The sequence below is a fragment of the Cydia amplana genome, chromosome 13 (assembly GCF_948474715.1).
Source record: "Cydia amplana chromosome 13, ilCydAmpl1.1, whole genome shotgun sequence".
Taxonomy (NCBI): Eukaryota; Metazoa; Arthropoda; class Insecta; order Lepidoptera; family Tortricidae; genus Cydia; species Cydia amplana.
Window position 1 is genome coordinate 13,777,490 of NC_086081.1, and position 27,632 is coordinate 13,805,121.

Genomic DNA, 27,632 nt, shown 5'->3' on the forward strand with positions numbered 1-27,632 from the left:
CATATAAGCCTTAAATTATTCTTATTTAAAATGCAATTTGCTATGACGCTTGTGGTGCTGGCGTGCTGTCTTTAGGTGACGACAACGGCGCAAGATCGTCTAGCTTGAGAAGCATAATATAGTAATCCAGCGCGCATCGAAGATCCCAATTTTTTAGCTCCAAGCATCTGAAATAAAAAAGACCATAAATGGAATACTGACTTAAACTTTCACACATTATTATTTACTTTAACGGAGCTCAATCGCATAGAATTAAGCTTCAAAATTACTTCTGACTTCTCGAGTCTTCTGACTTTTCTTCATTGTCCCCGTGGCCTCGGAGGTTAAAGTAAATAATAATACCATAAATGAAAACTACCGTTTGTCTACAAACAATTAGTGTCCGACCGAAGGTTCGGTTTCGGTTTCGGTTTCGGCCAGTTTCGGCCAAAAAATCATGTTTCGGCTGTAGTTTCGGTTTCGGCCAAAAAACGGCCGAACCTTTCGGCCGGGCCGAAACTTATGAAATGGTACTTCGGACAAAGACCAAAAGTTGGGGAACCTCATTGGTACGAGATGGGGTTTGTACCTTCGGATTGAAAGTCGCACGCTCTTATCGCTAGGTCACCAGCGCTTAAGGAAATACATAATAAGAAAACTATTGTAATAAAAATAAATGTGGATTATTTGTGTAGTAGGTATTACTCGTTAGCGGTTTAGGTATAAATGTTTACACATTGTGATTTAAATTTCAGATACATAAGTCAAAAAAATTAAGACATTAGAACAGTTTAATGGTGATTTTAAGCAGGGCCGGATTAAGCATGTCGGGGTCCCCAGGCAGTGCAAGGTTTTGGGGCCCCCTACAGTTAATTCAGCATACAGCATGTTCTGTTGTTCAGTACAGGGAAATAAGTTTGCGCTTAAGTTTGCGCTTTTAATTTCAATCTTCAGGCGTTGGCCAAGTATCAGCCCGCCCCATCTCGAACGACGTGTCTTTTTCGCTCTTATTCACTCACTTATTCAGTAATTTTCCTATCTACCTCTAATGGCAAATTTTAAACGAGGCTAAAGGCTACGCTCAACTAGTGCCGCAAATTTGATTTTCTCAATAGTTAATACATATTTTGCAAGGCTGAACAGCTGACTATTGATTAAAACGAAGAAAAAATCCTTGAAAGTGTCCCCAGTACAGTTTTTCATACGAATATTCGACCTTAGCCTCACTTTTTACCTCAATTTATTTATTTTTTATTTTGTGGTTTGTGTTCCACATGTCCTCTACTTCAGCGCTTAGCCTTTGGCCTCGCTGCGCCATGCTCGGCCTGCGGTCTCGCTTTTTAATACAATGAAAGTTCGCCTCAATGGGGCATTTCGGACTTTTAGGCCCAGGTGAAGATCGGTAGATCGGTACCCGGCCTTGTTAACGAAAAATTTCGCGCTCGCTGCGCTCGCGTTTTTGGTTGACCCTATATTTACATGTTAGCTTGACTGGTAAATGAATAGAGTTAGACCAAGAAAATTCTGCAATGATTTTGATAGCATACGCAGTGCAACTAGTGCAAATGTTATTTATACGTCATAATTTCATAGAAGTTTTGACGTTTAAAATAACACTTGCACTGCTTGTGTTATCAAAATCGTTGCAGAATTATCTTGGTCTAACTCTAGTAATTTTCATAAAAAACTGCTCAAGTAACATCAATTTCAAGGACATTGGGTCTTGACAGCCCCATAATATGTGTGTAAAAGCGGTTTTATGACATTTTTTCAACGATTTTAACAAGTCTACAAAAGTTTCGGTTTCGGTTTCGGTTTCGGCCGAAACTAGAGCCAAAGCCGAACATTCGGTTTCGGTTTCGGTTTCGGCAAAAAAACATGTTTCGGTCGGACACTACAAACAATACATAAAAAATTATGGGAGATTACCTTGCCCCGCGTTTTTTGTCAATATCGGCTAATTTGACGAATATGTCTGTTAGTTTAGACTTCAGCTCTTCATCTGGTGGCGACTCTAGTTTGAGACTTAGTTGCTTTGGACGTACCTGAAACAATACATTTTAATATTTATTTAACATTGTTTGTATTTATAGCTGGTCAAGCAAATCTTGTCAGTAAAAAAAGACGCGAAATTAAAATTTTCTATGGGACGAAGTTTTTGCTTGCTTAAGCCTCCTCCAGACTATCGCGGTCGAAGCCGCGATTCGCGCACGAGTGTGGAGAGGGCTTTAAAAGTAGCCAGTTTAATAGTCCTAACACACTACCGCACCGCCACCTTGGTGCGGTACGATAAGTGTGTTATGGCTTTAAAATGTTACTTTGAACTCTGATGACGTTTATAATAGTGACTGGAACAGCATGAACTTACACCATAGACAAGCAAAAAAAAATTGAGTGACAATATTTCCATCGATTCGGCGACGCACGCACGCACGCCGCTGTCAAACGTTGCGAAGGAAACAAAATAGCAACAGTATTCGCGTAATCTCAATTGAATTAAAATGAAGAAACAAGCGGGTCAGATGTTTAATGACCCGGTTATGGTGTCGCGGGTCAAGAACTACCTCGCGGAAAATGTGGACAAGACCTTCGTTGACGTCCGACAAATGGCGCACACTCTGAAGGAACGATATCGTGAATACGCTAGTAGAAGCGACAGCGCTTTCCGTAAAAGCGTCGGCGGTGCCTACAAGATGGTTCTACAGAGCTACGGTCTCGACGACGCGTTTACGTCCGAAGGCTCCGAGGAGGAATCCGATTTGGAGTTGCTAGACGAAAACAACAGTGCGCTCAACAGCCGTCTACTACAAATGTACAAAATGCAAGACAAGAAGCGGCCGGCAGTAACAGGGACCCGCAATAGCGGCAAGTCCGGCGAACCCATCGACATTCTGAGCAGCGACGAGGACGGCTCCGCGGCGCCCAAGTTGCCGAAAATCAGCGACCAAATCACAATAACACCACACATCCCCACCCGCAAGTCGAACAGCGCGGCGGCCGGCGACTCTCCGCGGCCGCAACAGAACCAAAATAGTTCTAAAAAACGTAAACCAGAGGTCAATAAACCTGCAGTACAAAAAACAAAGTCTGAGATTGGCACATTGAAGAATGTAAAGGTTAGTTTCGAGGACATAGGCGGTATATCAGATATTATAACGCAAATTTGTGATCTTGTCCTGCATATGAAACATCCAGAAGTGTATAAAGAGTTGGGTATCAAGTCACCTAGAGGAGCATTGCTCCATGGTCCACCTGGGACGGGAAAGACCTTACTAGCACATGCTATTGCTGGTAAATTGCAATTGCCATTAGTTGCTGTGTCTGGCACAGAGTTAGTTGGGGGCATGTCTGGAGAATCTGAAGAAAGAATCCGGGAACTCTTTGAAAGAGCTATTTCTTGTGCACCAAGTTTATTATTCATAGATGAGATAGATGCCATATGTGGTAACAGAATACATGCTCAGAAAGACATGGAAAAGCGAATGGTAGCTCAGTTACTTGCTAGCTTAGATAATTTGGGTGAAATCAATGCTCCGATCTTAGTTCTTGCTGCCACTAACAACCCGGATACCTTAGATCCTGCTTTGAGAAGAGCTGGGCGTCTTGAACAAGAAATAACTTTAGGCATACCCACATTAAAGGCTAGAAAAGAAATCCTTGGTATATTATGTAAGAACATGACGCTCGGCAATGACATTGATGTCAACCATCTAGCTCAAATCACACCTGGGTTTGTTGGTGCTGATCTGCAAGCACTTGTGAATAAAGCAAGCACTTACGCTGTAAAGAGAATTTTTATAGAAATTCGTGCAGCAGAGGATGAAGAGATTGCAAAAGAAGAGGAAAAAGAAAAAAACAAGGCCAGAGAAGAAGCAGCGGCTGCTGCCGCCGCCACTGCTATTCCTAATGGAGAGAATGAGGGGGAGGAGCCTGCAGCAGAAGAAAAGCCAGAAGAACCAACTGAAGCTGAGCCAAAACCAGAAAATGCAGAAGCGACTACCCAAGAAGTCAATGGCGATGTTATTGCTGTTGAACCTACCCAGCCGCCTGAAGAAACTGTCAAAGTTAAACAACCTCTAGACCCAATGGCTGAAGTGCTGAGTCTGCTAGAAGATAACATGCCATACACAAGTGATGAGTTAGCTGGAGTTTGCATAAGGCAAGAGGACTTCCTTAAGGCACTGAAAACAACTAAGCCGTGTGCTGTAAGAGAAGGTATTGTTACCGTTCCAGATGTGTCTTGGGAGGATGTAGGATCGCTGAATCAAGTTCGCAAAGATTTGCAGCTGGCAGTGTTGGCACCAGTGAAGTATCCTGAACAGCTGAAGAAGCTAGGTTTATCTGCGCCTAGTGGGGTTTTGCTTTGTGGCCCGCCAGGTTGTGGAAAAACTTTGCTAGCTAAAGCTGTGGCTAATGAAGCCGGAGTGAACTTTATCTCTGTGAAAGGGCCAGAGCTACTGAATATGTATGTGGGTGAGAGTGAGAGGGCAGTCCGCACGTGCTTCAGACGAGCTCGGAATTCTGCTCCCTGCGTAATTTTCTTCGACGAGTTTGACGCGCTCTGCCCAAGGAGGAGTTCGCACGACAATAATGGTGCGGCGCGAGTTGTCAACCAGCTGCTCACCGAAATGGACGGTATTGAGAGCCGCGAAGGGGTGTTCGTGCTTGCTGCATCTAACAGACCTGACATCATAGATCCGGCAGTGCTGCGACCGGGCCGCTTAGACCGTGTCATGTACGTTGGAATGCCGGCTAGAGAAGACAGAGTTGACATCCTACAGAAACTAACCAAAAACGGCACTGAGCCTCAGTTAGGTCCGGATGTAGATTTGACAGTGGTTGCTGGTTTGACTGAAGGCTACACAGGCGCTGATCTAGCTGGCTTGGTGAAAGCGGCCGCTACTAATTCTCTCACGACTCACATTTCAAACGGTACCCTAGATGGCGAGATATACGTAACGTTCGAGGACTTCCGAATGGCCTTGTCTAAGTGCAAACCGTCTGTGTCACCAAAGGAGCAGTTACATTACGAGAAACTGCGATTGAAATATGCTTCTGGGCCCGATGAGAAGGACATGGAGATGGAAACTGAACCGACGAACGAAGAGTCCATGGACACCGTGTGAGAATCGTTCAGACGTTGGATATTACAGACTTAGTAGTCTCCTTTAAGCCCCTTAGAAAACTTTGGTGTGCCAAGTTGATTTTAATTGCATCATTATTTTATTTGGTCTTCAGTTCCTTACTTCATTAAGTGTTCTTTAGTAGATTTAAGATGTACCTATCCACCTAAAGGTGCGTTTAAACGGGCCCTTTTACACGGCAATAAATTGAAGTCGTTGCCGAATACATATAGGGTTGCCAGATCGGAAGGCGCTATTATCGGGAAAAAATATCAATTTTTCGGGATTTTGGGACTTAAGTCGGGAAAAAAACATTCAAATTAAAGTAATTGTATTAAAAACAACGATATTTTACATTATTGGCACTACGTCAGCTGCTCTTCCCATTACGGCTCGACGCGGGTCGCTCGCTCGCTCGCTCGACGACGGTTCGGAACTTGAAATTATTGTTTTATAACGTGAAGCTGTTTTTCGGGACAATTTTCACTTGTTCGGGAATTGGGAACGCATGCTAAAAATCGGGGAAATCCCGCCAAATCCCGACCATCTGGCAACCCTAACTACATATACTGTCGTAAAATAATGCTCTTTTAAATGTACCTTAAAATCAATCGGCTCTGTATATTCTCATGTAGAAACTGTAATAAACTTTCCATAAAAAAACCCTCAAGTTTTTCCTTCATTAACATTAGTTTTAACACTTTTAACTTATGATATGACCATGTATTTCTTAGTTTTAAACTGCATCAGAACAATTGTAAAGGGATTATTTAGCCCTAACATATAAATACAGTGAGTGATATAGAATAGGTAAGCTCTTAAAGCTATTTCAGAAAGAATACAGCACGTTTATCTTTTGGTCAAGTAATACAAGGAATATTTTCTCTTATGGCTTGTTTTCTTTATGTCGTTTACCTATTTCAATCATGACGTGTCTTTATATTGAAAAACGCTATTATAAATAAACTATTATGATAGCAAAATAATGTAAATTACCCTATATGACTTACATATAATTGTTATATATTTGCTGTAATTTTGTTTTTCAAAAGTATTTTTCAGTAAAGACACATCAAGATCGCTTACCTTCTTACTAATGCTAAAAAAACGAAGTATAGCAGAAATTAAGGTGCCTTACCAATTATGTATTATACAGAGTGGCCCAAAAATACGTAGATAAACAATTAGGAATATTTTACCAGCTTTTATTTAACTTGCAATGTAGTTTTTTCTACGGGTCAAAACATAAAATTAAATTTGACCCACTTCCCGACTTCCAATGAAGCTGAAAATTTGCATACATAATGTAAGTCTGGTGACAATGCAATATTATGGTACCATCGAGCTGATCTGATGATGGAGACAGGAGGTGGCCATAAGAACTCTGTGATAAAACAAGGCAACCTAATTGTGTTTGGGGTTTTTTAAATTGTCTCGATGAGTATTAGTTGCCTGTGGAAAGAAAAGTACAGTCAGCGATAAAAGCTTGTACCAAAAACGAAATGGCACGTCGATCGTATCATACGCCACACGTTAAAAACATTGGTGACACGCCTGTCGTGGCATCCGCATCGAAACGGTTAACTACATAATGGCAATGATATTATATAACAATAGATAGGTTATACAGGAGCACAAAAAATACTTCCATATTTATTTCTGTGCCTACGAAGAAATCTGTTATTTTTAATTAACTTTCTCATTCCATCCATCTCTGTCACACTCGTTGTTAAACATTAGGTCGTGTCTTTCGGTGTGCGGGAGCTCGTTGGCACGTGCACATTTCTCGCTTGTCCAGCCGCGACTAAAGGCAACTTGTCCAATTTGTCACAAGTTAAGCGCTTCAATTTTGGAACGCCTATAACCTATCTTGAGTTATAAATCATTGCATAATGGTCCAAATTCTTTCCGTGCTAACATTAAAAGCAGTCCTAGCCTAGTAACTTCTCGATCTTGGAGTGCAGCACGACGGTCCTGGTGAACGTTAGGAGGTGGTCGTCTTCGGCCAAACACGGCTGTGAGCTTGAGGAATAGGTTACTTCTGGCTCCTAAAGAACGTGACCTACTTACCCAAAAGATGTACAGTTTTACAGTAAGTATATGTTTTCAAATACTAAATCCAAAAGAGGGTAGATCGCGATGTTGGACTAACTACTCGTATGTCCCTTACCGTGTCTTTGGCCAAGAGTTGTGGCCTGTGTGCTTGAGGAACTCTAATGTAGCTCCTCCAGAAGGTAACTTCCTAATAATGTGACCTACTTCGCCAAAAGGAGTAATGTCCTTACCGTGGTAATATTGAAGGCAGTCCTAGTGACCTCTTCTCTCGGCACGTCCCAGTACAGCATCTCGTTGGTGATCTTATACTCCGCCCCGTTCTTGGAGTGCAGCACCACGGTCCTGGTGAAGGTCAGGAGGTGTTCGTCTTCGGCCAAGGACTTGGCTGTGAGCTTGAGGATCAGGTTACTTCGAATTTGGTTTCTAAAGAACGTGACCTACTTTCCCAAAAGTTGTTTTCAAATACTAAATCCAAAAGAGGGTAGATCGCGATGTTGGACTAACTACTCGTATGTCCCTTACCGTAATCTTTGGTATGTGTGCTTGAAAAACTCTAATTTAGCTCCTCCAGAAGGTAACTTCCTAATAATGTGACCTACTTTGCCAAAAGGAGTAATGTCCTTACCGTGGTAATATTGAAGGCAGTCCTAGTGACCTCTTCTCTCGGCACGTCCCAGTACAGCATCTCGTTGGTGATCTTATACTCCGCGCCGTTCTTGGAGTGCAGCACCACGGTCCTGGTGAACGTTAGGAGGTGTTCGTCTTCGGCCAAGGACTTGGCTGTGAGCTTGAGGATCAGGTTACTTCCAATTTGGTTTCTAAGAATGTGACCTACTTACCCAAAAGATATAAGATGCCCCCACGATGTCCCTTACAGTAGGCATATGTTTTCAAATACGAAATCCAAAAGAGGGTAGATCCTACACCAGAACAGGTGACGCAGCAAAAAACTGTTGTGTCTCCTAAATGATTTTGAGTAGAACACAATTAAAACTCGCAGCACATCAGCGACTCCAAGAAGATGGCATGTGCAACTGTAGCGAAATATCAATACAAATATACCTACGAGGTATGGGAAAAATTAAAATGAAAATAGTTATAATTATAATGTTCCTTACCATGCTAACATTGAAGGCAGTCCTAGTAACCTCTTGGAACGTCCCAGTACGACATCTCGTTGGTGTTCTTAACCTGTATGCTTGAGGACCTCTAATTTAGCTCCTCCAGAAGGTAACTTCCTAATAATGTGACCTACTTCGCCAAAAGGAGTAACGTCCTTACCGTGGTAATATTGAAGGCAGTCCTAGTGACCTCTTCTCTCGGCACGTCCCAGTACAGCATCTCGTTGGTGATCTTATACTCCGCGCCGTTCTTGGAGTGCAGCACCACGGTCCTGGTGAAGGTCAGGAGGTGCTCGTCTTCGGCCAAGGACTTGGCTGTGAGCTTGAGCACGCCGCCGAGGCGGAGGATTGTTGTGAAGTCCTGTTGAAAATCAGTAGGTTAAGAGGAAACGGGGACGACCTGTTCTCCGTACAAACGTAGTCCCCATTTTCCTCTCTCGATATTTACATTATGGAAAATATAATATAACTAAATTTATGCTAGTTTTTAATTTCTTTTAGTAATACACTGTATATATCTTGTTTGTAAATAAATGATTATATGAGTAAATTAAAAATATATACACTATTAGACGTCTTTCTAAGACGTGTAAGCATAGAATTGAAATTATAACTTTTTGATGAAGCTTATTTACGGTTGAGATTAACAGAAAGCGCCTACTTATCTAAAATTTACTACTTGAATTTTGACAACCCTAAATGGCTATTTCAGCCGAAAGGGATAGTGCCATATATTAGAAAAGGACAGCATGATTTGACCCTGAACCGCTGTCAAACTTCGGTTTTGTAGGAAGTTTCCTTTCTGTACGGTAGTAGGTACTATTATTTATTCTGTACTTAGGGCACAGACAAGACATCCTCCAGACTGAGCATAGTAGCGCTACCCCCTCTGCCACAAATATACGGTAGATTTACTCCATTTTCGAGTCAAAGTGTCTTTGTGCGACGTCCGTGTCTTTGAACGGACCAATCACGGCACGGGACTCGCTCATCTCGTCCCCCGCACCTCAGTATTTTGGCAGCATCGGTTTCATGGAATAATAGGGATGATGACACATGTTGAATTTTATAACAAAATCTAGTAAAATAGATAGCAAACGAGCAATTTATCACAATAATGTGGATATTAAAATAAAATATTGAAAAAATTACAAAATTACAGGACCTGAAAGTTTCAAAATTTAAGTTTTTTTTAACTTCCAAAAACGATAAAAGTAAGGGTACCATTCGATTCCTTACATTTCATCCAAAAAAATATTGTATAGCAACTATATACATAAACGCAATATTTCACCGACAAAAACGCAATTTTCTTGTTTTGTCCATACTACAAGATGGGCGATGACGTCACGGCCTCTGGCCGTTTTGTATAGGGCGTTTCGCGAGTGAAGTGCGACTGTCGGACTTTGACTACAATTTCTGACTTTTGTGTTACTTTAATGCAACGGGTCCCATATAGACATTTGATCCTAAAAACAAACGCGATCGATTGATACCATAAAAAAAATTAGTCATGTAGCCTATTGCTCTAAACTCCGTCTAGAGGATTCCTAGTCTATGACTTAGGGCGACTTACGTCATGATGTATGACGTCGACGGATATGGTGTATCTGTCGTGCTCGATGTCGGGCCACTTGCAGATGAGCGAGGTTATGGCGCCGGCGCCCACCACGCTGTCTTTATCTTCCTCCTCCAGGCTCCGGGCGCGGAGGAACAGGTTCCGGAAGTAACGGAACGCTGTTCCGTATCCTGTTACCGAGTTTTGAACTTTAGTCACAGAATAAATAATAGTACTAGGTATAGTTTGTAGCTTTCTAATAGAGCCCGAAGGCTAATCCTATTGTCTATTGTTAAGTAAAACCGCTCGTGCCACGTGCCACAACCACCTGCATAAAAAATCGGTACTTCGGTTACTGAGTGCCGGCGAGTCGAACGCTACAGAACCAGTCTAAAATGTGTCATCGAGATGCGTAACAAAGGCGCGTTATCGGAGAGCGCACCTACACTGGTTTTTTGAGCGTTGGACTAGCCCGCGCTCAGGTGCCATAGAATAATTAGGATCCTTTTTTGCAGGTAAGTAGCACGTGCGGTTTTACTGAACAATAGACAATAGGATAAGCCTTAGGGCTCTACTAGAAAGCTACAAACTATACAGAAGACTCACTCTCTAATAAAACGCGTCTGTTACGATCAGCACAGATATGGCCGCTAGGTGGCGACAGCGCCACGCGCGGCTTATGGCTACCAAAATTGGTGTGGAACGGATGTACTTTTAGCTACCTGTAGCAAAGCGACGAAATCGCGGAGTGAGCCACGCCTGCTTTAGTCATGTTTTTTCAATAAACAGAACTTAATTTGTGTACGTGTGGACACTAGAGACGATGCCCAATTAGTATCTGAACGAATTGGCAATTTGATTGTCCCTCTTCTGGGTTTTGCAATGGTGTTCCACCGTAAACAGGGTGCCTGGCCAAGTTGGCATTTGCTTACGCTACGACAACACGCTTTTTGTCCATCACTCTCCCATATTAGTGCGACAGTGACAGTTGCGTTTCGTTCGCTACGGAGCGGTACGCTACGCTACGCTCGGTTGTCACAAAAATCACATAAACAATACTCACGTAACTTATATCTAAACGTGATAGTCAAGACAGCCTCTTTGTCATATAGGTCCTCGATGGCGGCTCGGTCGTCGTAAGCCGCCTCGAGCAGGGGGAAGAACGTTTCCAGAAACTTCTCGACTACGGCCGCCGCGGCCTCCGGGCAGTAGTTGCGTTTCATTGACGGCAGGTCGCCTTTTAGAGTGATACGGACACCATCCTACGGGAAGAAATAAAAAAAAAACCTTTAGAAGATATAAATAGTTGGTCAGACCAATTTGTCAGTCAGTAAGAACCTGGAAAACTATAGGTACTCATCCTTTTCTTTTGGGTGCTAGTACTAGTGTAAGACAAATATAGTATGATTCTCTATGTGTATGTTTGAAATGAGACAGTCCTTTGACAAACTATAAGAATTAAATAATATAACAAAAAACCCTACGCTATATGCCATTGATTACCTATATAAAATATAATAATAATAATAAATAATAAGAGAGAGACTCTCGCTAGGTGGTTGGATCAAGGGCCAGATGCAGAAGGCGGTGATCTTGGACACGGCGCGGATAGTCCGCCGGTTCCTCTCTCTGCGGCCCTGACCACCGGTAGCTTGGGCCCTGCCCCGCTGCCGGCGGCATTCTAGGTTAGGTTTTTTATAATGTGTTTATATGTATTTTTTATTGTTTTGTAAGTGTTTTTATATTTTACTTTTATATTCATATTATAAATAACCTAACGTAAGAGGAAAGATAAATAAAGAAATCGAATAAATAATAATAAAAGACGTTTATTCAAAGAGTTTGAACATAGGTACATAATAAAAGTACACAATAATGCTTACAAACTAATTGAAAGGGAAGGTGGCTCAGCTAATATCTGTGCCAAAAGACTACGGGGCACAGCGGCCCTAAAGACTGACACTGATATGTATGACATGACATTGCAATGCCCTGCCAGGGCCCAGGCCCTTATGAATCAGAATGTATTAAACAATGGTTGCAATAAATAAATTAGATTTTATGCCAAAAATGTCTTGCATCATTTTGGAAAAAGGGCTGATACTCTTCAAATTGCTGGATCGATTTCTATCAAACATAGCTACGAATCACCGCAAGGAAACTCGCTTTCACGTAAAAAAACCGCATCGAAATCGGCCCATCCGTTGGAGAGCTACGATGCCACAGACAGACAGACATTGGCATCAAACATATAACACTCCTCTTTTTGCGTCAGGGGTTAAAAACAGTTGAAAATCATAACTAGGTATCCATACAGTGTTCATTTTGTATCAAAGTCAAAATATCCAAAAAATGTGGAACGCTTCACGATTTTGCGTGTCATCCTTGCGCAGGGGCCATGCTAATCTTCTCTGTATCGTTCCAATTTTAGTATATGTACTGCCGAAGCAAGTACACTCAGTAATGACATCCATTTCTATATATACTAACCCACATCCAAAACTTCGTAAGCGCGAGGTATGATTTTTGCATTTTAAAATATGTGAATATAAGTAAATCGCAATTTTATAGTACAAAATAGGATGTATATCTTCTTAGCTATCAGAAACACTATTTATTAATTTACTTAAATAACGATTTGTTGAAAAAATTAACAAAATCGTTATAAATTCAGTGTTTAGTGTCAGTGGCGCCATCTAGTGTTTGGGCCTAGCAATCAATGTTGATGACGTCAGCCTTTATAGACTCCCCTTGTATTAATGCTAATTTGTAAGGCTTGCCAAAAGATGGCGGTAAAGTCTAAAGTATGCTACTTAGAGAAAAAAACGATGGGCTTTCAAATAGTTACTTTTGGATTGCGTCAGTGTTATGTAGATAAGCGCTAAAATGCTATTAGGCATTAAGTCCGCCATTTGTATATGATTTTTGTGTTTTGCGCAATAACGTGTCAAATCTAACAAACCGTTGATAATCGTTTGTTCCTATCTGTCATTTTGACTTTCGTTTGTCAGAAAGACACCAAATTCAACAGAGCTTTGTAACAAGAGTTTGTTAAGTTTAACAATACACTCGTTTTGTTTGGGCAGTCGTGTAAAAAAGGGGGGTTAATAAATAAATAAACTCACCAACTCCATGACCTCATGGAACATCATCCTAACGACCTTAATGTAGTGGCCTGGGTCGATGTAGTCGCGGCACAGCGGGTTGCCCTCAAGTCTAAAAAAAAAAAAATTCTGCAAGTAGGTCTCAATAAAACATTAACATGAAAATACATAGAGACATTTATGAATATTTAAATAAATATCTTAAAATAAATGACTACTACAATTTAACAGAGTTGTCTATGATTAAATTTATGTATATGATTAAAATTAAACGTTTGTTGTGGCAATAAATCTATCCAATTCTAATCTCTCTTATCATTATCAATTATCATTAGCTCTAATTATAAAAAATCTACGGGGTATAGTCTGTTGAAAGAAAAGTACAGACAGTGATAAAAGCTTGTACAGATAGATAGGTACCTACCAAAAATGATGAAAAAAAAATTGTGTTAAAATATTTATAAGATTTTTTTTTAATTTTTTACAAAATTATGTGTTGGCGACTGGCTGACGTGCGACCTCCTTTATACCTTTTAAAGTATATACTTTTCTACACTAGTTTGAATTCTAGTTTTCTATGTCAGTCTGCCTGACACCGCCTTACTCTGAATATATCTTGTGTTGTGTTTTTAATAAATTAATTATAATATCTATGTGTTTGCATCATCTCATCATACGGTCAACCCCATTAGCTATCATTATGACAGCTTTTGGCCTACCTGAGTGAGCGGAGCGGTAGGTCGCGAATAGGTAGCAGTAGGGTGACCTTGTCCAGGTAGTTGTGGGACAGGTCGAGCCGTTTGAGGCGGGGCGTGTTCTTGTGGAGGTCGAACCCGCCGAGGGAACTGAAGGAAAAACATTGTCAGATAAATGGGTGAATCACCCGTTGCCATGGTTACGATCCTCTGGATGACTCTTAAAGGGGCCAGCAGATTACTAGTTCGCCGGACGATATCAGCCTGTCAGTTAAACGCAAAAGGTGACAGTTTCGAACTGACACGCTGATATCGTCCGGTGAACTGGTAATCTGTATCCCCCAAAAACACAGTATTTTATTGCATATAAAATTATAAATTTAGTTTGTATAGTAGTTATAAGCGGACCGAACGACCTTCAAACTTTCAAAGAGCGTACTTCTTTCTCATAGGCCGGAATAACGGTTTAGATGGAGGTACATGAAGTGGCTCACATGTTGAGCAGATGTAAACCTTATTACGGAGACACAAGGTATACCTTAGTGCTGTTGTTAGTTGGTACTCACGTGAGCCTGTTCCTAGACAGGTTGAGCTCGGTGAGGTACTCCCACGTCACGGCGCTTTGTAGCTGGATCAGTTCCATCTGGTTCGTGGGACGGTTTAGAGGGAAGTACACAAAGTGACTCACATGTTGAGCAGATGTAAACCTTATTACGGAGACACAAGGTATACCTTAGTGCTGTTGTTAGTTGGTACTCACGTGAGCCTGTTCCTAGACAGGTTGAGCACGGTGAGGTACTCCCACGTCACAGCGCTTTGTAGCTGGATCAGTTCCATCTGGTTCGTAGGACGATTTAGAGGGAAGTACACAAAGTGACTCACATGTTGAGCAGATGTAAACCTTATTACGGAGACACAAGGTATACCTTAGTGCTGTTGTTAGTTGGTACTCACGTGAGCCTGTTCCTAGACAGGTTGAGCACGGTGAGGTACTCCCACGTCACGGCGCTTTGTAGCTGGATCAGTTCCATCTGGTTCGTGGGACGGTATAAAGGGAAGTACACAAAGTGACTCACATGTTGAGCAGATGTAAACCTTATTACGGAGACACAAGGTATACCTTAGTGCTGTTGTTAGTTGGTACTCACGTGAGCCTGTTCCTAGACAGGTTGAGCTCGGTGAGGTACTCCCACGTCACGGCGCTTTGTAGCTGGATCAGTTCCATCTGGTTCGTGGGACGGTTTAGAGGGAAGTACACGAAGTGGCTCACATCTGGAAAAAATATTAATAAATAAGTACTTAGAACATTTACTTAGGTTTGTCAACGCGCCATGGAGCGGCGTGAAGTTGACCGATCGCATCAGAAACACTATACTACGCTCCAAAACCCAAATAGCTGACGTGGCTGAAACAGCCGCCAAGCTGAAGTGGGACTGGGCGGGACACGTTTGCCGTATGCCAGACGACTTGTGGGCTAAATCAACCACCAATTGGGCCCCACAAAATCGAACTCGAGGTCGCGCCAAACCTCGACGCCTTTGACAGGAACTGGTGGGAGACGGGTCAAGACCGGGATACGTGGAAAGGGAGGCCTTTGCCCAACAGTGGGACACTCTAGGCTCATATAAATAAACTAGTGGCTCTGTGAGCTGTAGACCTCGCGAGCAGAGCTTAAAACTGAATAAATGTAAGGCAAAAATATTTACTAAAATATAGGTATAGTACATGTAATATAAACAAAAAAATTAAAACTACATAAAGCTACAAACAAAAATTAAACGAATACGCTTAACCCGCGCTTGATAAATAAAAAATACGAAATTTTTCATTATTTCAAAATAAAAAAAATAAAATAAAAAACAACTACCTATACGAAATTTAAGTATAAAAAAAATACAAAAAGTTATGTAGCAGTATATAATTACTGGGGATGGAACCAGGGACCTCCCGATGCAAACAAAAAAAGCGAACGTTTGCAAAATACGCCATTATAATATCAAATATCTTTATTTTGCATAAAAAAAGATGGACTTAGTAACTAAGAAGCACATGCATACTTCACCAGCAACTGGCATGCAAAAACACAAATACGAGCTACATCTATTAATAATGCTAATAAATCTAGTATTATACATGTCGCTAAATATAAATGTCATACTTAATCTAATTCCAATTGTCAGTACCTATTTAGTCATATTTGAAATAGTCAAAAAATTCATCAATTGAATAAAAACATTCCTGTATCAACCAACTCTTAAGTTTACGCTTAAAAAGACTAAGTGGTAATTCTTTCAGATCATCTTGGAGACAGTTATAAATTTTTATTGCCATACAATAAGCGCTCTTTCCATATAATACTGTCTTTTTAGCAGGTATGACGAGACGATTAGGGTATCTTGTATTAAAGTGACAAATGTCCCTATACGTAGTAAAAAGTTCAGGATGCACTCTAACAAATAAACAAATTTCATATAAATACATGCTTGGCATAGTCAGAAGTTTCATATTTCTAAATAGAGGTCTGCATGAGGTCAATATATCTACATCACAAATAGCTCTGATGCACTGTTTCTGTGCTAACAGCGCTTTGTTTGCGTAACTAGAATTTCCCCAAAGAAGAATACCATACCTGAGTACAGAGCAAACATAGCCGTGATACGCCTGTATTGCAGTCTCTTTACTGCTAATTTTTGTCAACCTCCATAAGGCATATGCAAACGAGTTTACTTTGCTACATACTTTATTAATGTGCTCATTCCAAGATAAAGTATCATCCACGCATATACCTAAAAACTTAGTCTGATCGGACTCCGTTACAATTTGATTTGAAAAAGTAACTATGAGAGGTTGTTTGACAGCATTTCTGTTTACAAATTGGATGAATGTTGTCTTTTGGAAATTGACATTTAAATTATTCTCGTTTAACCAGGTTACAATGTTTTGGATTGTGTCATTAATATCCTTGTTATATGTATTAGGGTCACGACAAGGGATTACGACGGACAGGTCATCTGCGAAAAGAGTACATTTGAACGTCGTTACATTTGGTAAATCGTTAATATACAGTAGGAACAGTAATGGACCTAAAATACTCCCTTGAGGCACTCCCACATTGTTAAGTTTAGTCGACGATTGATAAGTAGTTACTGTTTTGTTCGAATTAATTTGTAATACCTCCACAAACTGAGTCCTGGCATGCAAGTAATCTCTGAGCCAATCATTAACGACTCCTTACTAAAGTTGACTCCTTACTAATTCTTACTAAAGTTGACGAAATTTAGCTACTCATTCTCAAGGAAAAACTAGATATCTAAATACCGCCAAAACCAGCGATACAAATTTTCTGAATTTTTGGCCATTTAATCTATAAACATATCTCAAAAAGAAAAAACTCTTATGATACCGATACGACTATTTGTTTAGGCGGGAGCTATCACGACTCCGCCATTTTGAAAAATTTCCAAAAACCGGATCGACAATTTTTTTTTATTTAGTCATAGAATTCGGTCACAAAATTGCGACCTGTAGAGGAGAACATCCGGACATACAAAAGCAAAATGCCCGAGTCAAAACGTAGACCTTCGCTACGCTTCGGTCAATAAGTACCTAGAACTGTTCACTAGAGAAAGTAGTTACGTCAAGCCTACTTGCAGAATACATTTTTGAATTTAGTCGCAATAAATGACTTACCCTTTTCAATGAGGAACTCGGTGAGGTCCACATGGTTCTCGTCCGACATGATCATCAGTCTCCTGCGTAGCACGAGGCGGGGGATCAGATCTATCTGATTCAGGCCTGTGTCTGTGAGCGATATGCTCAGCGTTAGCTCGACGTCGGCCTTTATAGAATAGAAAATAATGTTGATACTTGAATAGACAATAATGAAGTGAAACAGTGTGACACAGACAAGACTCTAGACTGAGCATAGTAACGCTACCCCCTCTGCCACTATATACAGTAGTTTTACTCCATCTTCGAGTCAAAGTGTCAGAATCCCGTCACGGCAATCACGGCACGGGATTCGCTCACCTCGTCCCCCCGCACCGCCGTATTTTGGCAGCATCGGTTTCATGAAATAATTGCTCTAAACTCCGTCTAGAGGATTCCTAGTCTATGCAGTGTGACGAACCTTTATAACCCATCAAAATACAAATTTATCTTATATTAAATTACTTTATTTTATTTGTTTCTATGTACAGTTAGCAGCAATAGTTGCTAAGCCGGCGAGGTGTTTAAAATTACCTTGACGTGCTCTTATTCTCAATAAAGTCGCGTCAAGATCATTTTGAACACCTCGCCCGCTTAGCATCGATTGCTGCTGACTGTACGAAATATCATTTGATATTTAATACCAGCTGCTTTTCGGTGAAGGAAAACATCGTGAGGAAACCGGACTAATTCCAATAAGGCCTAGTTTCCCCTCTGGGTTGGAAGGTCAGATGGCAGTCGCTTTCGTAATAATGAGTGCCTACGTCAATTCTTGGGATTAGTTGTCAAGCGGACCCCAGGCTCTCATGAGCCGTGGCAAATGCCGGGACAACGCTAGGAAGAAAAAGAATTATGTATCTTTTCTATCGCATGCCTGATTTTAAAGATGTTTTCATAGAAAATTTCGAAATAGCAGCACTTATTAAATGTCACTAGGTATAGTTTGTAGCTTTCTAATAGACCCCGAAGGCTAATCCTATTGTCTATTGTTAAGAAAAACCGCTCGTGCCGCGTGCCACGACCACCTGCATAAAAAATCGGTACTTCGGTTACTGAGTGCCGGCGAGTCGAACGCTACAGAACCAGTCTAAAATGTGTCATCGAGATGCGTAACAAAGGCGCGTTATCGGAGAGCGCACCTACACTGGTTTTTTGAGCGTCGGACTAGCCCGCGCTCAGGTGCCAAATAGAATAATTAGGACCCTTTTTTGCAGGAAAGTAGCACGTGCGGTTTTACTGAACAATAGACAATAGGATAAGCCTTCGGGGTCTACTAGAAAGCTACAAACTATATAATATGATTGTATAAATAACTAACATACCTTGCGTATGCAGAACCCGACTTTATGTATGGCGACCAAGGCAGACTGGCATCGGATGACAAGGAACCTGCATTTTTGCGAAGTGAACTCTGTGAACAGAGGTATGAAGCTTTTGCCCTTTACGCACTCTAGGACTGCGTCGAGAACGTCTTCTTTAGTCCATGTCTTCGGGTATCCTGTTACCTGAAACAAATTAAGAGAAATGCAAAACGTAAATTCAATTTAGGTTTTTAGGGTTCCGTACCTCATAAGGAAACCCTTATAGGGTCACACGTGCGTCTGTCTGTCCGACCATTTGACGACCGGTCTGGCCTAGTGGGTAGTGACCCTGCCTGCTAAGCCGATGGTCCTGGGTTCGAATCCCGGTAAGGGCATTTATTTGTGTGATGAACACTAATATTTGTTCCGGAGTCATGGATGTTTTCTATGTATATAAGTATGTATTTATCTATATACGTATGTATATCGTTGCCTAGCACCCATAGTACAAGCTTTGCTTAGTTTGGGGCTAGGTTGATCTGTGTAAGATGTCCCCCAATATTTATTATTTATTTCCTCCCTTTATCTCCGAAACTACTGGGTCTAAAGTTTTGAAAAAAATACATAAAATAGTTATTTACCTATAGATGACAGGAAAACCTATGAGAAATACGCAGTCGAGCGTGAGTCGGACTTAATGTACGGGACCCTTGGAACGCGAGTCCGACTCGCACTTGGCCGGTTATTTTTGTTGTAAGTTTAACCTCTTGTCTTGTGTGTACCCCGCTCGCTTATTTGACCTTGCTGAACCCCCAGCCCCGACCTTGTTGAAGACCTCGCTACATATCGCATCGTCCGACAAATCGAATCTTATCCACGAGTTGCCATTTCCCAGCATATGCAATAATGTGTCTATAAGTTTGTCAAAGGACCGTCTCATTTCGATCATAAGAGAGATAATCATAGAATCATACTATCTTTCTCAGGTTAGCTGGAAGAGATCCCTTACAGGGATAAGTTCGCCTTTGTACCTTTATTTCTGTAAACATTATGTAAACCTGTGTTGTGTACAATAAAGTGATTACTACTACTACTACTTTGTCTTACACTAGTTACTAGCACCCAAAAGAAAAGTTTCCGTGGTTCTTACTGACTGACAAATTGGTTTGACCAACTATGTATATGTATCTTCCTATAGGTATCTATGCTGTGTGGGGAGAAAATGCGATTTCACTAAAAACCTCCGGGATATTTGTCGGCGATGCCAATGTAATAATATATTCTTTATTGTGCACCACATGATGAAAAAGAATACAGAGAAAGAACAGACATTACATTAGGTAACAACAGGCGGTCTTATCGCTCAAAAGCGATCTCTTCCAGACAACCTTTGGGTAGCAGGAAACCAATAACTTACAACAATGAACGGGCAGTGCTGATACGAGATTACGTAGAATACTAATAAAATAGCCTCACATATCAAGAATAAATATAAAAAGATATATTGAAGAATGTAATGTAATAGAAAGTTGTTACTTACCACCACTTGTATGAATACATTGTCCTTCTCATAGCCAGCCTCCATCTGCTCTTGTTCCAAAAGCATTACCGACTAAAACAAACAATTGATACATTATAACACCTTAAACTATCGCGTTTTGTACACATATTTAGTGATATCAAAGATATATGTAACTCCGTATAAGATGAATAAAGTCTAAGGACAAAACGTGCCTGGGAAATCAAGAAAAATGCATTCTAGGATAAATGGCGCCACCCCTTTGGTCTATGCTTGGCTAGATGGCGTTGTTAACACATATCAGTGAAAGAACATGGGTCAAAATCATATAAAGATAATAAATAAAAATATCATTTATCCATATATGTATATTTATAATTTTTTTGATATTTTTACACATTTTTAGTTTTAATCGTGTGTCACTAGATGGCAGTAAATTTACTGTGACTACAAAATTTACTATGACAGTAACCCTCTATACCACGGTATCTTGAACTTTTTTTAGTCACGGACCATTTTCACAATAGGGATGTTGACATGAATCGCGAATATATAACATGTTATGTTTTTACCATAGCAGGGAATATTAGAACGCGGAAAATCATATTTTGCAAGTGTAAATATGCGTAATAAATTAATTAAAAATAATCAAAAGTATTTAAAATAATGCCCAGTATCACGTGACTGCAAACGCCAATCGGAGCGCGTGACGTAATCACAGTGGAATCACCCTAAGTGTCTACAGATTATCTTACCGAAACGCGATTTTGGTGCGGTGCGGCGCACGAATCGATAGTGTGTAAGGTGGTGCGTTAAGGACGCAGCTATAAGTTAGAGCGAGAAAGAAGGTCGCTGTCCGATGCGGTAGTGTGTTAAGGCTTTAAAAAAAAATGTCAGTTGTCATATAAAGAAATTAAAAAAATTACTGACAGCAGTTTGTTTAAAACGCCGTTACGTCATCAAGGTCACGTGACAGTTTGAAGCGTTTAGGCGCGAAATTTAAACACGAAACTTATTATACATGTTTTTTTATTCAAAATTAATGAATATATTTTTTTTAATTTTTTTCTGTAATTATTAAGTGTCTATCTACAAAATGAAACCAGTTCCAAAAAATTGTCAACATCCCTATTTCAACAATTCTACGGACCCCGGACAAAAGTCAAGTTTACTACAATATTTCCTAATAAGTACGTTTACAGTAGGTAACTGACCTAATTTAAGAAGCCCTGCTCTATATTACCTATTCTCTTTGATAAAACTTACTTTGGATAGCCTAGCGGACACGGTCTTCCGTAGCTGCATGTTTTTCTTCCACGGCCAGAAGGGCAGGTATTTCTTGACGATCTCGTCTTCGCTCTCGAGTATGTCCTTGCGCAGGTGGACGGGCACGTAGCGGAACGACTCGTCCGTATCATTCACCACCTCTCTAGTGGATCAAATAAAAAATATGGTGAAAACGTGGTCGGGCTAGAGAAGTATAGTTTGTAGCTTTCTAATAGACCCCGAAGGCTAATCCTATTGTCTATTGTTAAGAAAAACCGCTCGTGCCACGTGCCACAACCACCTGCATAAAAAATCGGTACTTCGGTTACTGAGTGCCGGCGAGTCGAACGCTACAGAACCAGTCTAAAATGTGTCATCGAGATGCGTAACAAAGGCGCGTTATCGGAGAGCGCACCTACACTGGTTTTTTGAGCGTTGGACTAGCCCGCGCTCAGGTGCCAAATAGAATAATTAGGACCCTTTTTTGCAGGTAAGTAGCACGTGCGGTTTTACTGAACAATAGACAATAGGATTAGCCTTCGGGGTCTATTAGAAAGCTACAAACTATAATAAGTTGTAACAAGTATAGGGAAAATTTGACACTTCTTGTTTACACGTAGGATAGAATTATTAATAGTTGAGTTAGGATCCGGGTATGTCCTTAAACTATGTCCAAAAGAGAGGTACGGGCACTGTGAGTGTCATCTCGCTTTGTGTGGTAGGGCAGAGCACAGTGGATGACATTCAGTGTTGGCCGAAACGTTAATGCAATTGAAAATGTTGGCCATTAACCATTATAAATTGAACCGTAAACTGTAATCGTCCGTTACGGTTTAAGGTTCAATTTATAATGGTTAATGGCCAACATTTTCAATTGCATTAACGTTTCGGCCAACACTGATGACATTCCAGATCTAGAGCAGAACCCAACTGGGGAAGTACTTTCATCTTACAGAAAACCGCAGCCAAATAATAGACCCTACTCAAAGTGTTAGGTTCCTGCCGGTGAGTAAGGTGCCAGCGCTCAACGAGGGCACAGAGTAAAAAATAGTACTAAGTACAGAAGATTCACTCTCTAACAAAACGCGTCTATTACGACAGATATGACCGCTAGGTGGCGCTAGCGCGAGCAAACGTCAGTTCCGGAGCGGTGCGCGGCAACTTCCATCTTACAGAAAACCGCAGCCAAATAACAATAGACCCTACTCAAAGTGTTAGGTTCCTGCCGGTGAGTAAGGTGCCAGCGCTCAACGAGGGCACAGAGTAAAAAATAGTACTAAGTACAGAAGATTCACTCTCTAACAAAACGCGTATTACGACAGATATGACCGCTAGGTGGCGCTAGCGCGAGCAAACGTCAGTTCCGTAGCGGTGCGCGGCAACTACTATGGCTAGAGACCAAAATTGGTGTGGGCCGCATGTACTTGTAGCGAACGCGACGAAATCGTGGAGTGAGCCACGCCTGACGAGGGTGCGGAGTGGTCGCCGTGTTAGGTTCGGCAACGCGCATGTAACTCCTCTGGAGTTGCATCAGGGGGGCCGTATGCTTGTTCGCCACCGACGTAGTATAAAAAAAACCGGCCAAGTGCGAGTCGGACTCGCGCACGGAGGGTTCCGCACCATCAACAAAAAATAGAGCAAAACAAGCAAAAAAAACGGTCACCCATCCAAGTACTGACCCCGCCCAACGTTGCTTAACTTCGGTTAAAAATCACGTTTGATGTATGGGAGCCCCACTTAAATCTTTATTTTATTCTGTTTTTAGTATTTGTTGTTATAGCGGCAACAGAAATACATCATCTGTGAAAATTTCAACTGTCTAGCTATCACGGTTCGTGAGATACAGCCTGGTGACAGACGGACGGACGGACGGACGGACGGACGGACAGAAGGACGGACGGACAGCGGAGTCTTAGTAATAGGGTCCCGTTTTTACCCTTTGGGTACGGAACCCTAAAAATACAAAATAAGAAAGAAATGTGCTTCGAATTTTGTGGTCACATGTCTTTGAGCGACGTCTGTTGACATATTTACCTGACAGCCTGGTCCTTATTCAGCTGCAGGTTGATGGTGAGTTTGGGTTTCTTCGGCTGCGTCAGGGGCCCGAGCCGCGAGAACGCGCTCTGCCGTTTCTGGTTCGACTGGAGGAGGTCCGGCGACTCGGAGCCCTCTCGGAGCTCTGAAACATACAAGTTTCGGTTTGTACTGGAATTTTTCAAAAATATATACAGATTTATATACTTGGTCAACCAGATCTTGACAGTAGAAAAAGGCGGCAAATTTGAAAAATGTAGGCGCGAAGGGATATCGTCCCATAGAAAATTTGAATTTCGCGCCTTTTTTTTCTGACAAGATTTGGTTGACCAGCTATAGGTAGGAAATCTCAAATTTGCGCGAACATTTTTCTACCGACCACCAGATTTTTAAAAACCACTATAAAATGTTTAAGCTTTGGATTCCTCCGAAAACGGTGCCGTCATATGACGGCCGTCATATAGCGGCAGCAAAAGACGGCCGTCTTTACGGTGGCGACATGTGGAAAGTACCACGGCGTCATAACACACCGTCATCCACCAAGATCAAAGCGGCAAATTTGAAAAATGTAGGCGCGATGGGATAACGTCCCATAGAAAATTTAAATTTCGCGCCTTTTCCTACTGACAAGATTTGCTTGATCATCTATAATTTACTTGGAGGATGAAATATCATCAGAAGAGGAAAATAATCGTAGTACGGAATCACTTATTCAAATCTCGTGTCATTTATTCCAAAATGGCGTCACCGCTATCTAATAAAACGTTCACGAAACTATCGACACCGTCATGACGGCCGTCATCTTACGTTACGTTGGCAATCAACGTAACGTAACGCCGTCTAGGAAACCGCGCCATCTTGTTTACATAGACAACGTTCTAGTGACGTCAGTCAACGCTATATAGCGGCCGTAATATGACGGCACCGTTTTCGGAGGAATCCAAAGCTTTAGTTTAGTTTATTTATTTCATATGAATGAATGAATGAATATTCATAATGATGAAAGATGAATGATGCAAATGTAAATGTATAATTACAAAAATGTCAACAATGACAATCAAAAAACAATACATATAATGTAATGTTTCAAGAGTACGAGTATTTATTTCTGAACCTCTGAATACACATCGGTAGAACAATACAGTCGTTCTACATAGTAACATTGGTGGAACGTTTGGCGTTAAGTTTTCTTAGATCTGTTGCGAAGACTCGGTTAAGAGTTAGGTAAGGTAGTATGTCTCACAACAGTTTAAATTCGATGAGTTAAGGGAGTTATTTACCGTCATCAGCTCTCTAAGTCTCCGAATACACATCGGTAGGGGAATATACGGTCGTTCTACATGCTCCTGCTGTACAAATGATAACATCGGTGGAACGTTTGGCGTTAAGTTTTCTTAGTTCTGTTGTGGAGATTCGGTTAAGAGTTAGTTAAGAGGGTTATTTACCGTCATCAGCTCCCTGAGCATCCGAATACATATCGGTAGGGGAATACAGTCGTTCTACATGCTCCTGCTGTACAAATGGTAACATCGGTGGAACGTTTGGCGTTAAGTTTTCTTAGATCTGTTGCGAAGACTCGGTTAAGAGTTAGTTAAGGGAGTTATTTACCGTCATCAGCTCTCTGACCCTCCGAATACACATCGGTAAAGGAATACGGTCGTTCTACATGCACCTGCTGTACAATAGGTAACATCGGTGGAACGTTTGGCGATCAGTTTTTTTAGATCTGTCGAGAAGATTCGGTGAAGTGTTAATTAAGGGAGTTATTTACCGTCATCACTCATCAGCTCTCTGAGCGTCTGAATACACATAAGTAGAGGAATACGGTCGTTCTACATGCACCTGCTCAAATGGTAACATCGGTGGAACGTTTGGCGTAAAGTTTTCTTAGATCGGTTAAGAGTTAGTTAATAGGGAGTTATTTACCGTCATCAGCTGTCTGAACCTCCGAATACACATCGGTAGGGGAATACGGTCGTTCTAATTGCCCCTGCTGCACAAATGGTAACATTTGTGGAACGTTTGGCGATAAGTGTTCGCGGATCTGTGGTGGAGGCTCGGGGGGTTGGCTCGGCAGGATCCAGCTTGGCAGGTCCATGTAGGCTGGTTGGTTTTGGTAATTGGGGTCTGGAAAAAAATCTGTAATTAAGTATTGTGTCTCACATGGACTAATATTACAAAGACACTAAGCGCCACTTGCACCATCCCACTAACCCGGCGGTTACTGGGTTAACGGTTTAAGCGGTTAAACCGTTAACCCAGTTTCAAATTGTACTGGTACCATGGTAACTCCAGGTTTAACCGGTTAACTCCGGGTTATTGAATGGTGCAAGTGGCCATTAATCGCTAAGACGGAGCTGTGACGTTATGATACGCCGATTGCCTACGCAAACATATAGCCACTTATTGGATTTGAGCCAATAAAGTTATAGACCGGTAATACGTACAATTTACAAATACGTCTGCAAAAAAAAACATCCTTATAAAAAAATAGCATGATGAGTGATTGTGGGTATTGATTTAATGCAATTGGCCCTAATAGAGTGTGTAGATATTTTTGTACACCTCGACCGCTTAGTTACTTCTGCTACTGTACCTGCTGGGATTTGCAGAGGTGTAGGTGGCATCTCTTGCAATCTTTGCTGTTCTTGGATTAAGAAAGATCGAGGTATACCTGCCGACGAAAAGAAACATTTTTAAACGAATTTCTAGTTCGTCTATCAACTTTATCATAGATATTACTATTTATTATTCATACATGACAATTATCATATTTACCTATTCTATTAAGTACGTTTCTTCTATTTTACGTCGAACTATACAGCAATTTAAGGATATTACGTAAAATATATGACAATGTGAACTTTAAACTATGAGACCTTATGACAAACGTCATATAGGTAGTGTATATGACAACTGACAACTCTACGAAGCCGAAATTCGCAGTATTTTTCCAAAAACCGATGGGCAGTATTTATCAGTATGTTTTATACATATATGGAATGAAAATCTTACCTGCTGGAAAGCCACAACCTGTAAGTAAAACAAGAAATTAATCATAAGTACTGGGACAAAATTAATTAATTTAACTACAGGACGAAGCATACAGGGTATTTTTGTTACTTATATCTGAACATACTCTGAGGGGTGAGTATGACCTCATACAGAAAAACCTTTAGTGTGGGGCCAACCGCGAAATCGCAAAAAAAAGTCTGCAGTTTCGTAGAAAACATTGATACTTATACGATAATGATTCGCCGATTTTTATGAGACAGCAGATTTTTTCGCGATTTTTTATTTATTTTGTACTTACTGATGTTTTATAATCAAACTATTTGTTTAAGAATCATACCTGGGATCGGAAGTGGAGCAACAGGGTTGTTTTCTTGCGGCAAAAATGATTTCGGTATACCTGGAGAGAATTTCATAACACTGAGCGGCGTCTTTTAAAAACAACTTTATTGTGTTAGTGTTAAGGTGGAGAATCAAATGGATTAAAATAAGACCAATACGTCAAGCAAAAACTAACTTTGATACCTGTTGTACAAATGGTGGACTTGATGCCTAAAGGCATTCTCTACCAGTCAACTATAGGCATAAACAGAAAAATAAAAATGGTGCATGAAGAAAAGTTGGAGAATTTGATTTGATTATGAGCTTACCTTTCGGGTATTTTTGCTGGGTATTTTGGCCTGAAACAAAATTAATAATTCAATTTATAAAACTTAATAATATTAACGTATTTTTCTCAAAAATGGACGGCAAAGTCGACGTTGCCGGTTAAAAAATAGGTCGCGAAGTGCGTAGTTTATGGTCATTCAAAAAATTAAAAAGTTAAAAACATTGCAGTCTCGATTTCGGGACTGCAATGTCGCATACAAATTCCATTATTTAACGAGTTCCAAACTTTTTAAAACTTTAAATGGCCATATCAAATGAAGGCATAGGTCCCTTAAACAGCCAAACAGATGATCAGCACTTATTATTATAAAGCCTATAACAGACTATCGCACCGCACCGCGACCTTGGAGCGTCGCACCCATAAGTGAGAGCGAGAAAGAGATATCTGTTTCACCCATAAGTGAGAGCGAGAAAGAGATATCTGTTTGACCCATAAGTGAGAGGGAGAAAGATATCTGTTTCTCGCTCTCACTTATGGGTGCGACGCT

General features: G+C 40.9%; 2 protein-coding genes and 1 non-coding gene across 3 annotated transcripts; 1 reads left to right on the top strand and 2 right to left on the bottom strand.

The window, feature by feature from the left end:
• Positions 1 to 26: 26 nt before the first annotated feature.
• On the bottom strand, positions 27 to 26,142 carry LOC134653731 (uncharacterized). Its single transcript, XM_063509125.1, has 20 exons — positions 26,060 to 26,142; positions 25,390 to 25,590; positions 23,464 to 23,608; positions 21,430 to 21,592; positions 20,185 to 20,256; positions 18,666 to 18,848; positions 17,326 to 17,473; positions 14,784 to 14,907; positions 14,590 to 14,730; positions 14,396 to 14,536; positions 14,202 to 14,342; positions 13,660 to 13,785; positions 12,962 to 13,052; positions 10,900 to 11,098; positions 9,855 to 10,027; positions 8,439 to 8,639; positions 7,783 to 7,944; positions 7,388 to 7,594; positions 1,909 to 2,024; positions 27 to 167 (listed from the first exon to the last, which is right to left on the bottom strand). The coding sequence occupies exons 1-20, from the start codon at positions 26,088 to 26,090 to the stop codon at positions 41 to 43; spliced, it is 2,892 nt and encodes a 963-aa protein (XP_063365195.1). The 5' UTR covers positions 26,091 to 26,142; the 3' UTR covers positions 27 to 40.
• On the top strand, positions 2,368 to 5,299 carry LOC134653545 (uncharacterized). The gene has a single exon (XM_063508925.1). It carries the CDS (start codon positions 2,481 to 2,483, stop codon positions 5,103 to 5,105), a length of 2,625 nt encoding a protein of 874 aa, XP_063364995.1. The 5' UTR covers positions 2,368 to 2,480; the 3' UTR covers positions 5,106 to 5,299.
• LOC134653750 (U6 spliceosomal RNA) lies at positions 12,185 to 12,291 on the bottom strand. Its single transcript, XR_010097278.1, has one exon. It is a non-coding gene; the product is annotated as a U6 spliceosomal RNA (small nuclear RNA).
• Positions 26,143 to 27,632: the final 1,490 nt, after the last annotated feature.

What these genes read in the sequence shown, in the direction of transcription:
- LOC134653545 (XM_063508925.1), top strand. Translation starts at nt 2,481, where the DNA reads ATGAAGAAACAAGCGGGTCAGATGTTTAATGACCCGGTTATGGTGTCG.
- LOC134653731 (XM_063509125.1), bottom strand. Translation starts at nt 26,090, where the DNA reads ATGCCACCTACACCTCTGCAAATCCCAGCAG. An exon ending in AATAAGGACCAGGCTGTCAG is followed by an intron (nt 21,593 to 23,463) that starts GTAAATATGTCA and finishes TTGATCCACTAG; the next exon opens with AGAGGTGGTGAATGATACGG. An exon ending in TCGACGTCATACATCATGAC is followed by an intron (nt 8,640 to 9,854) that starts GTAAGTCGCCCT and finishes GATTTTCAACAG; the next exon opens with GACTTCACAACAATCCTCCG.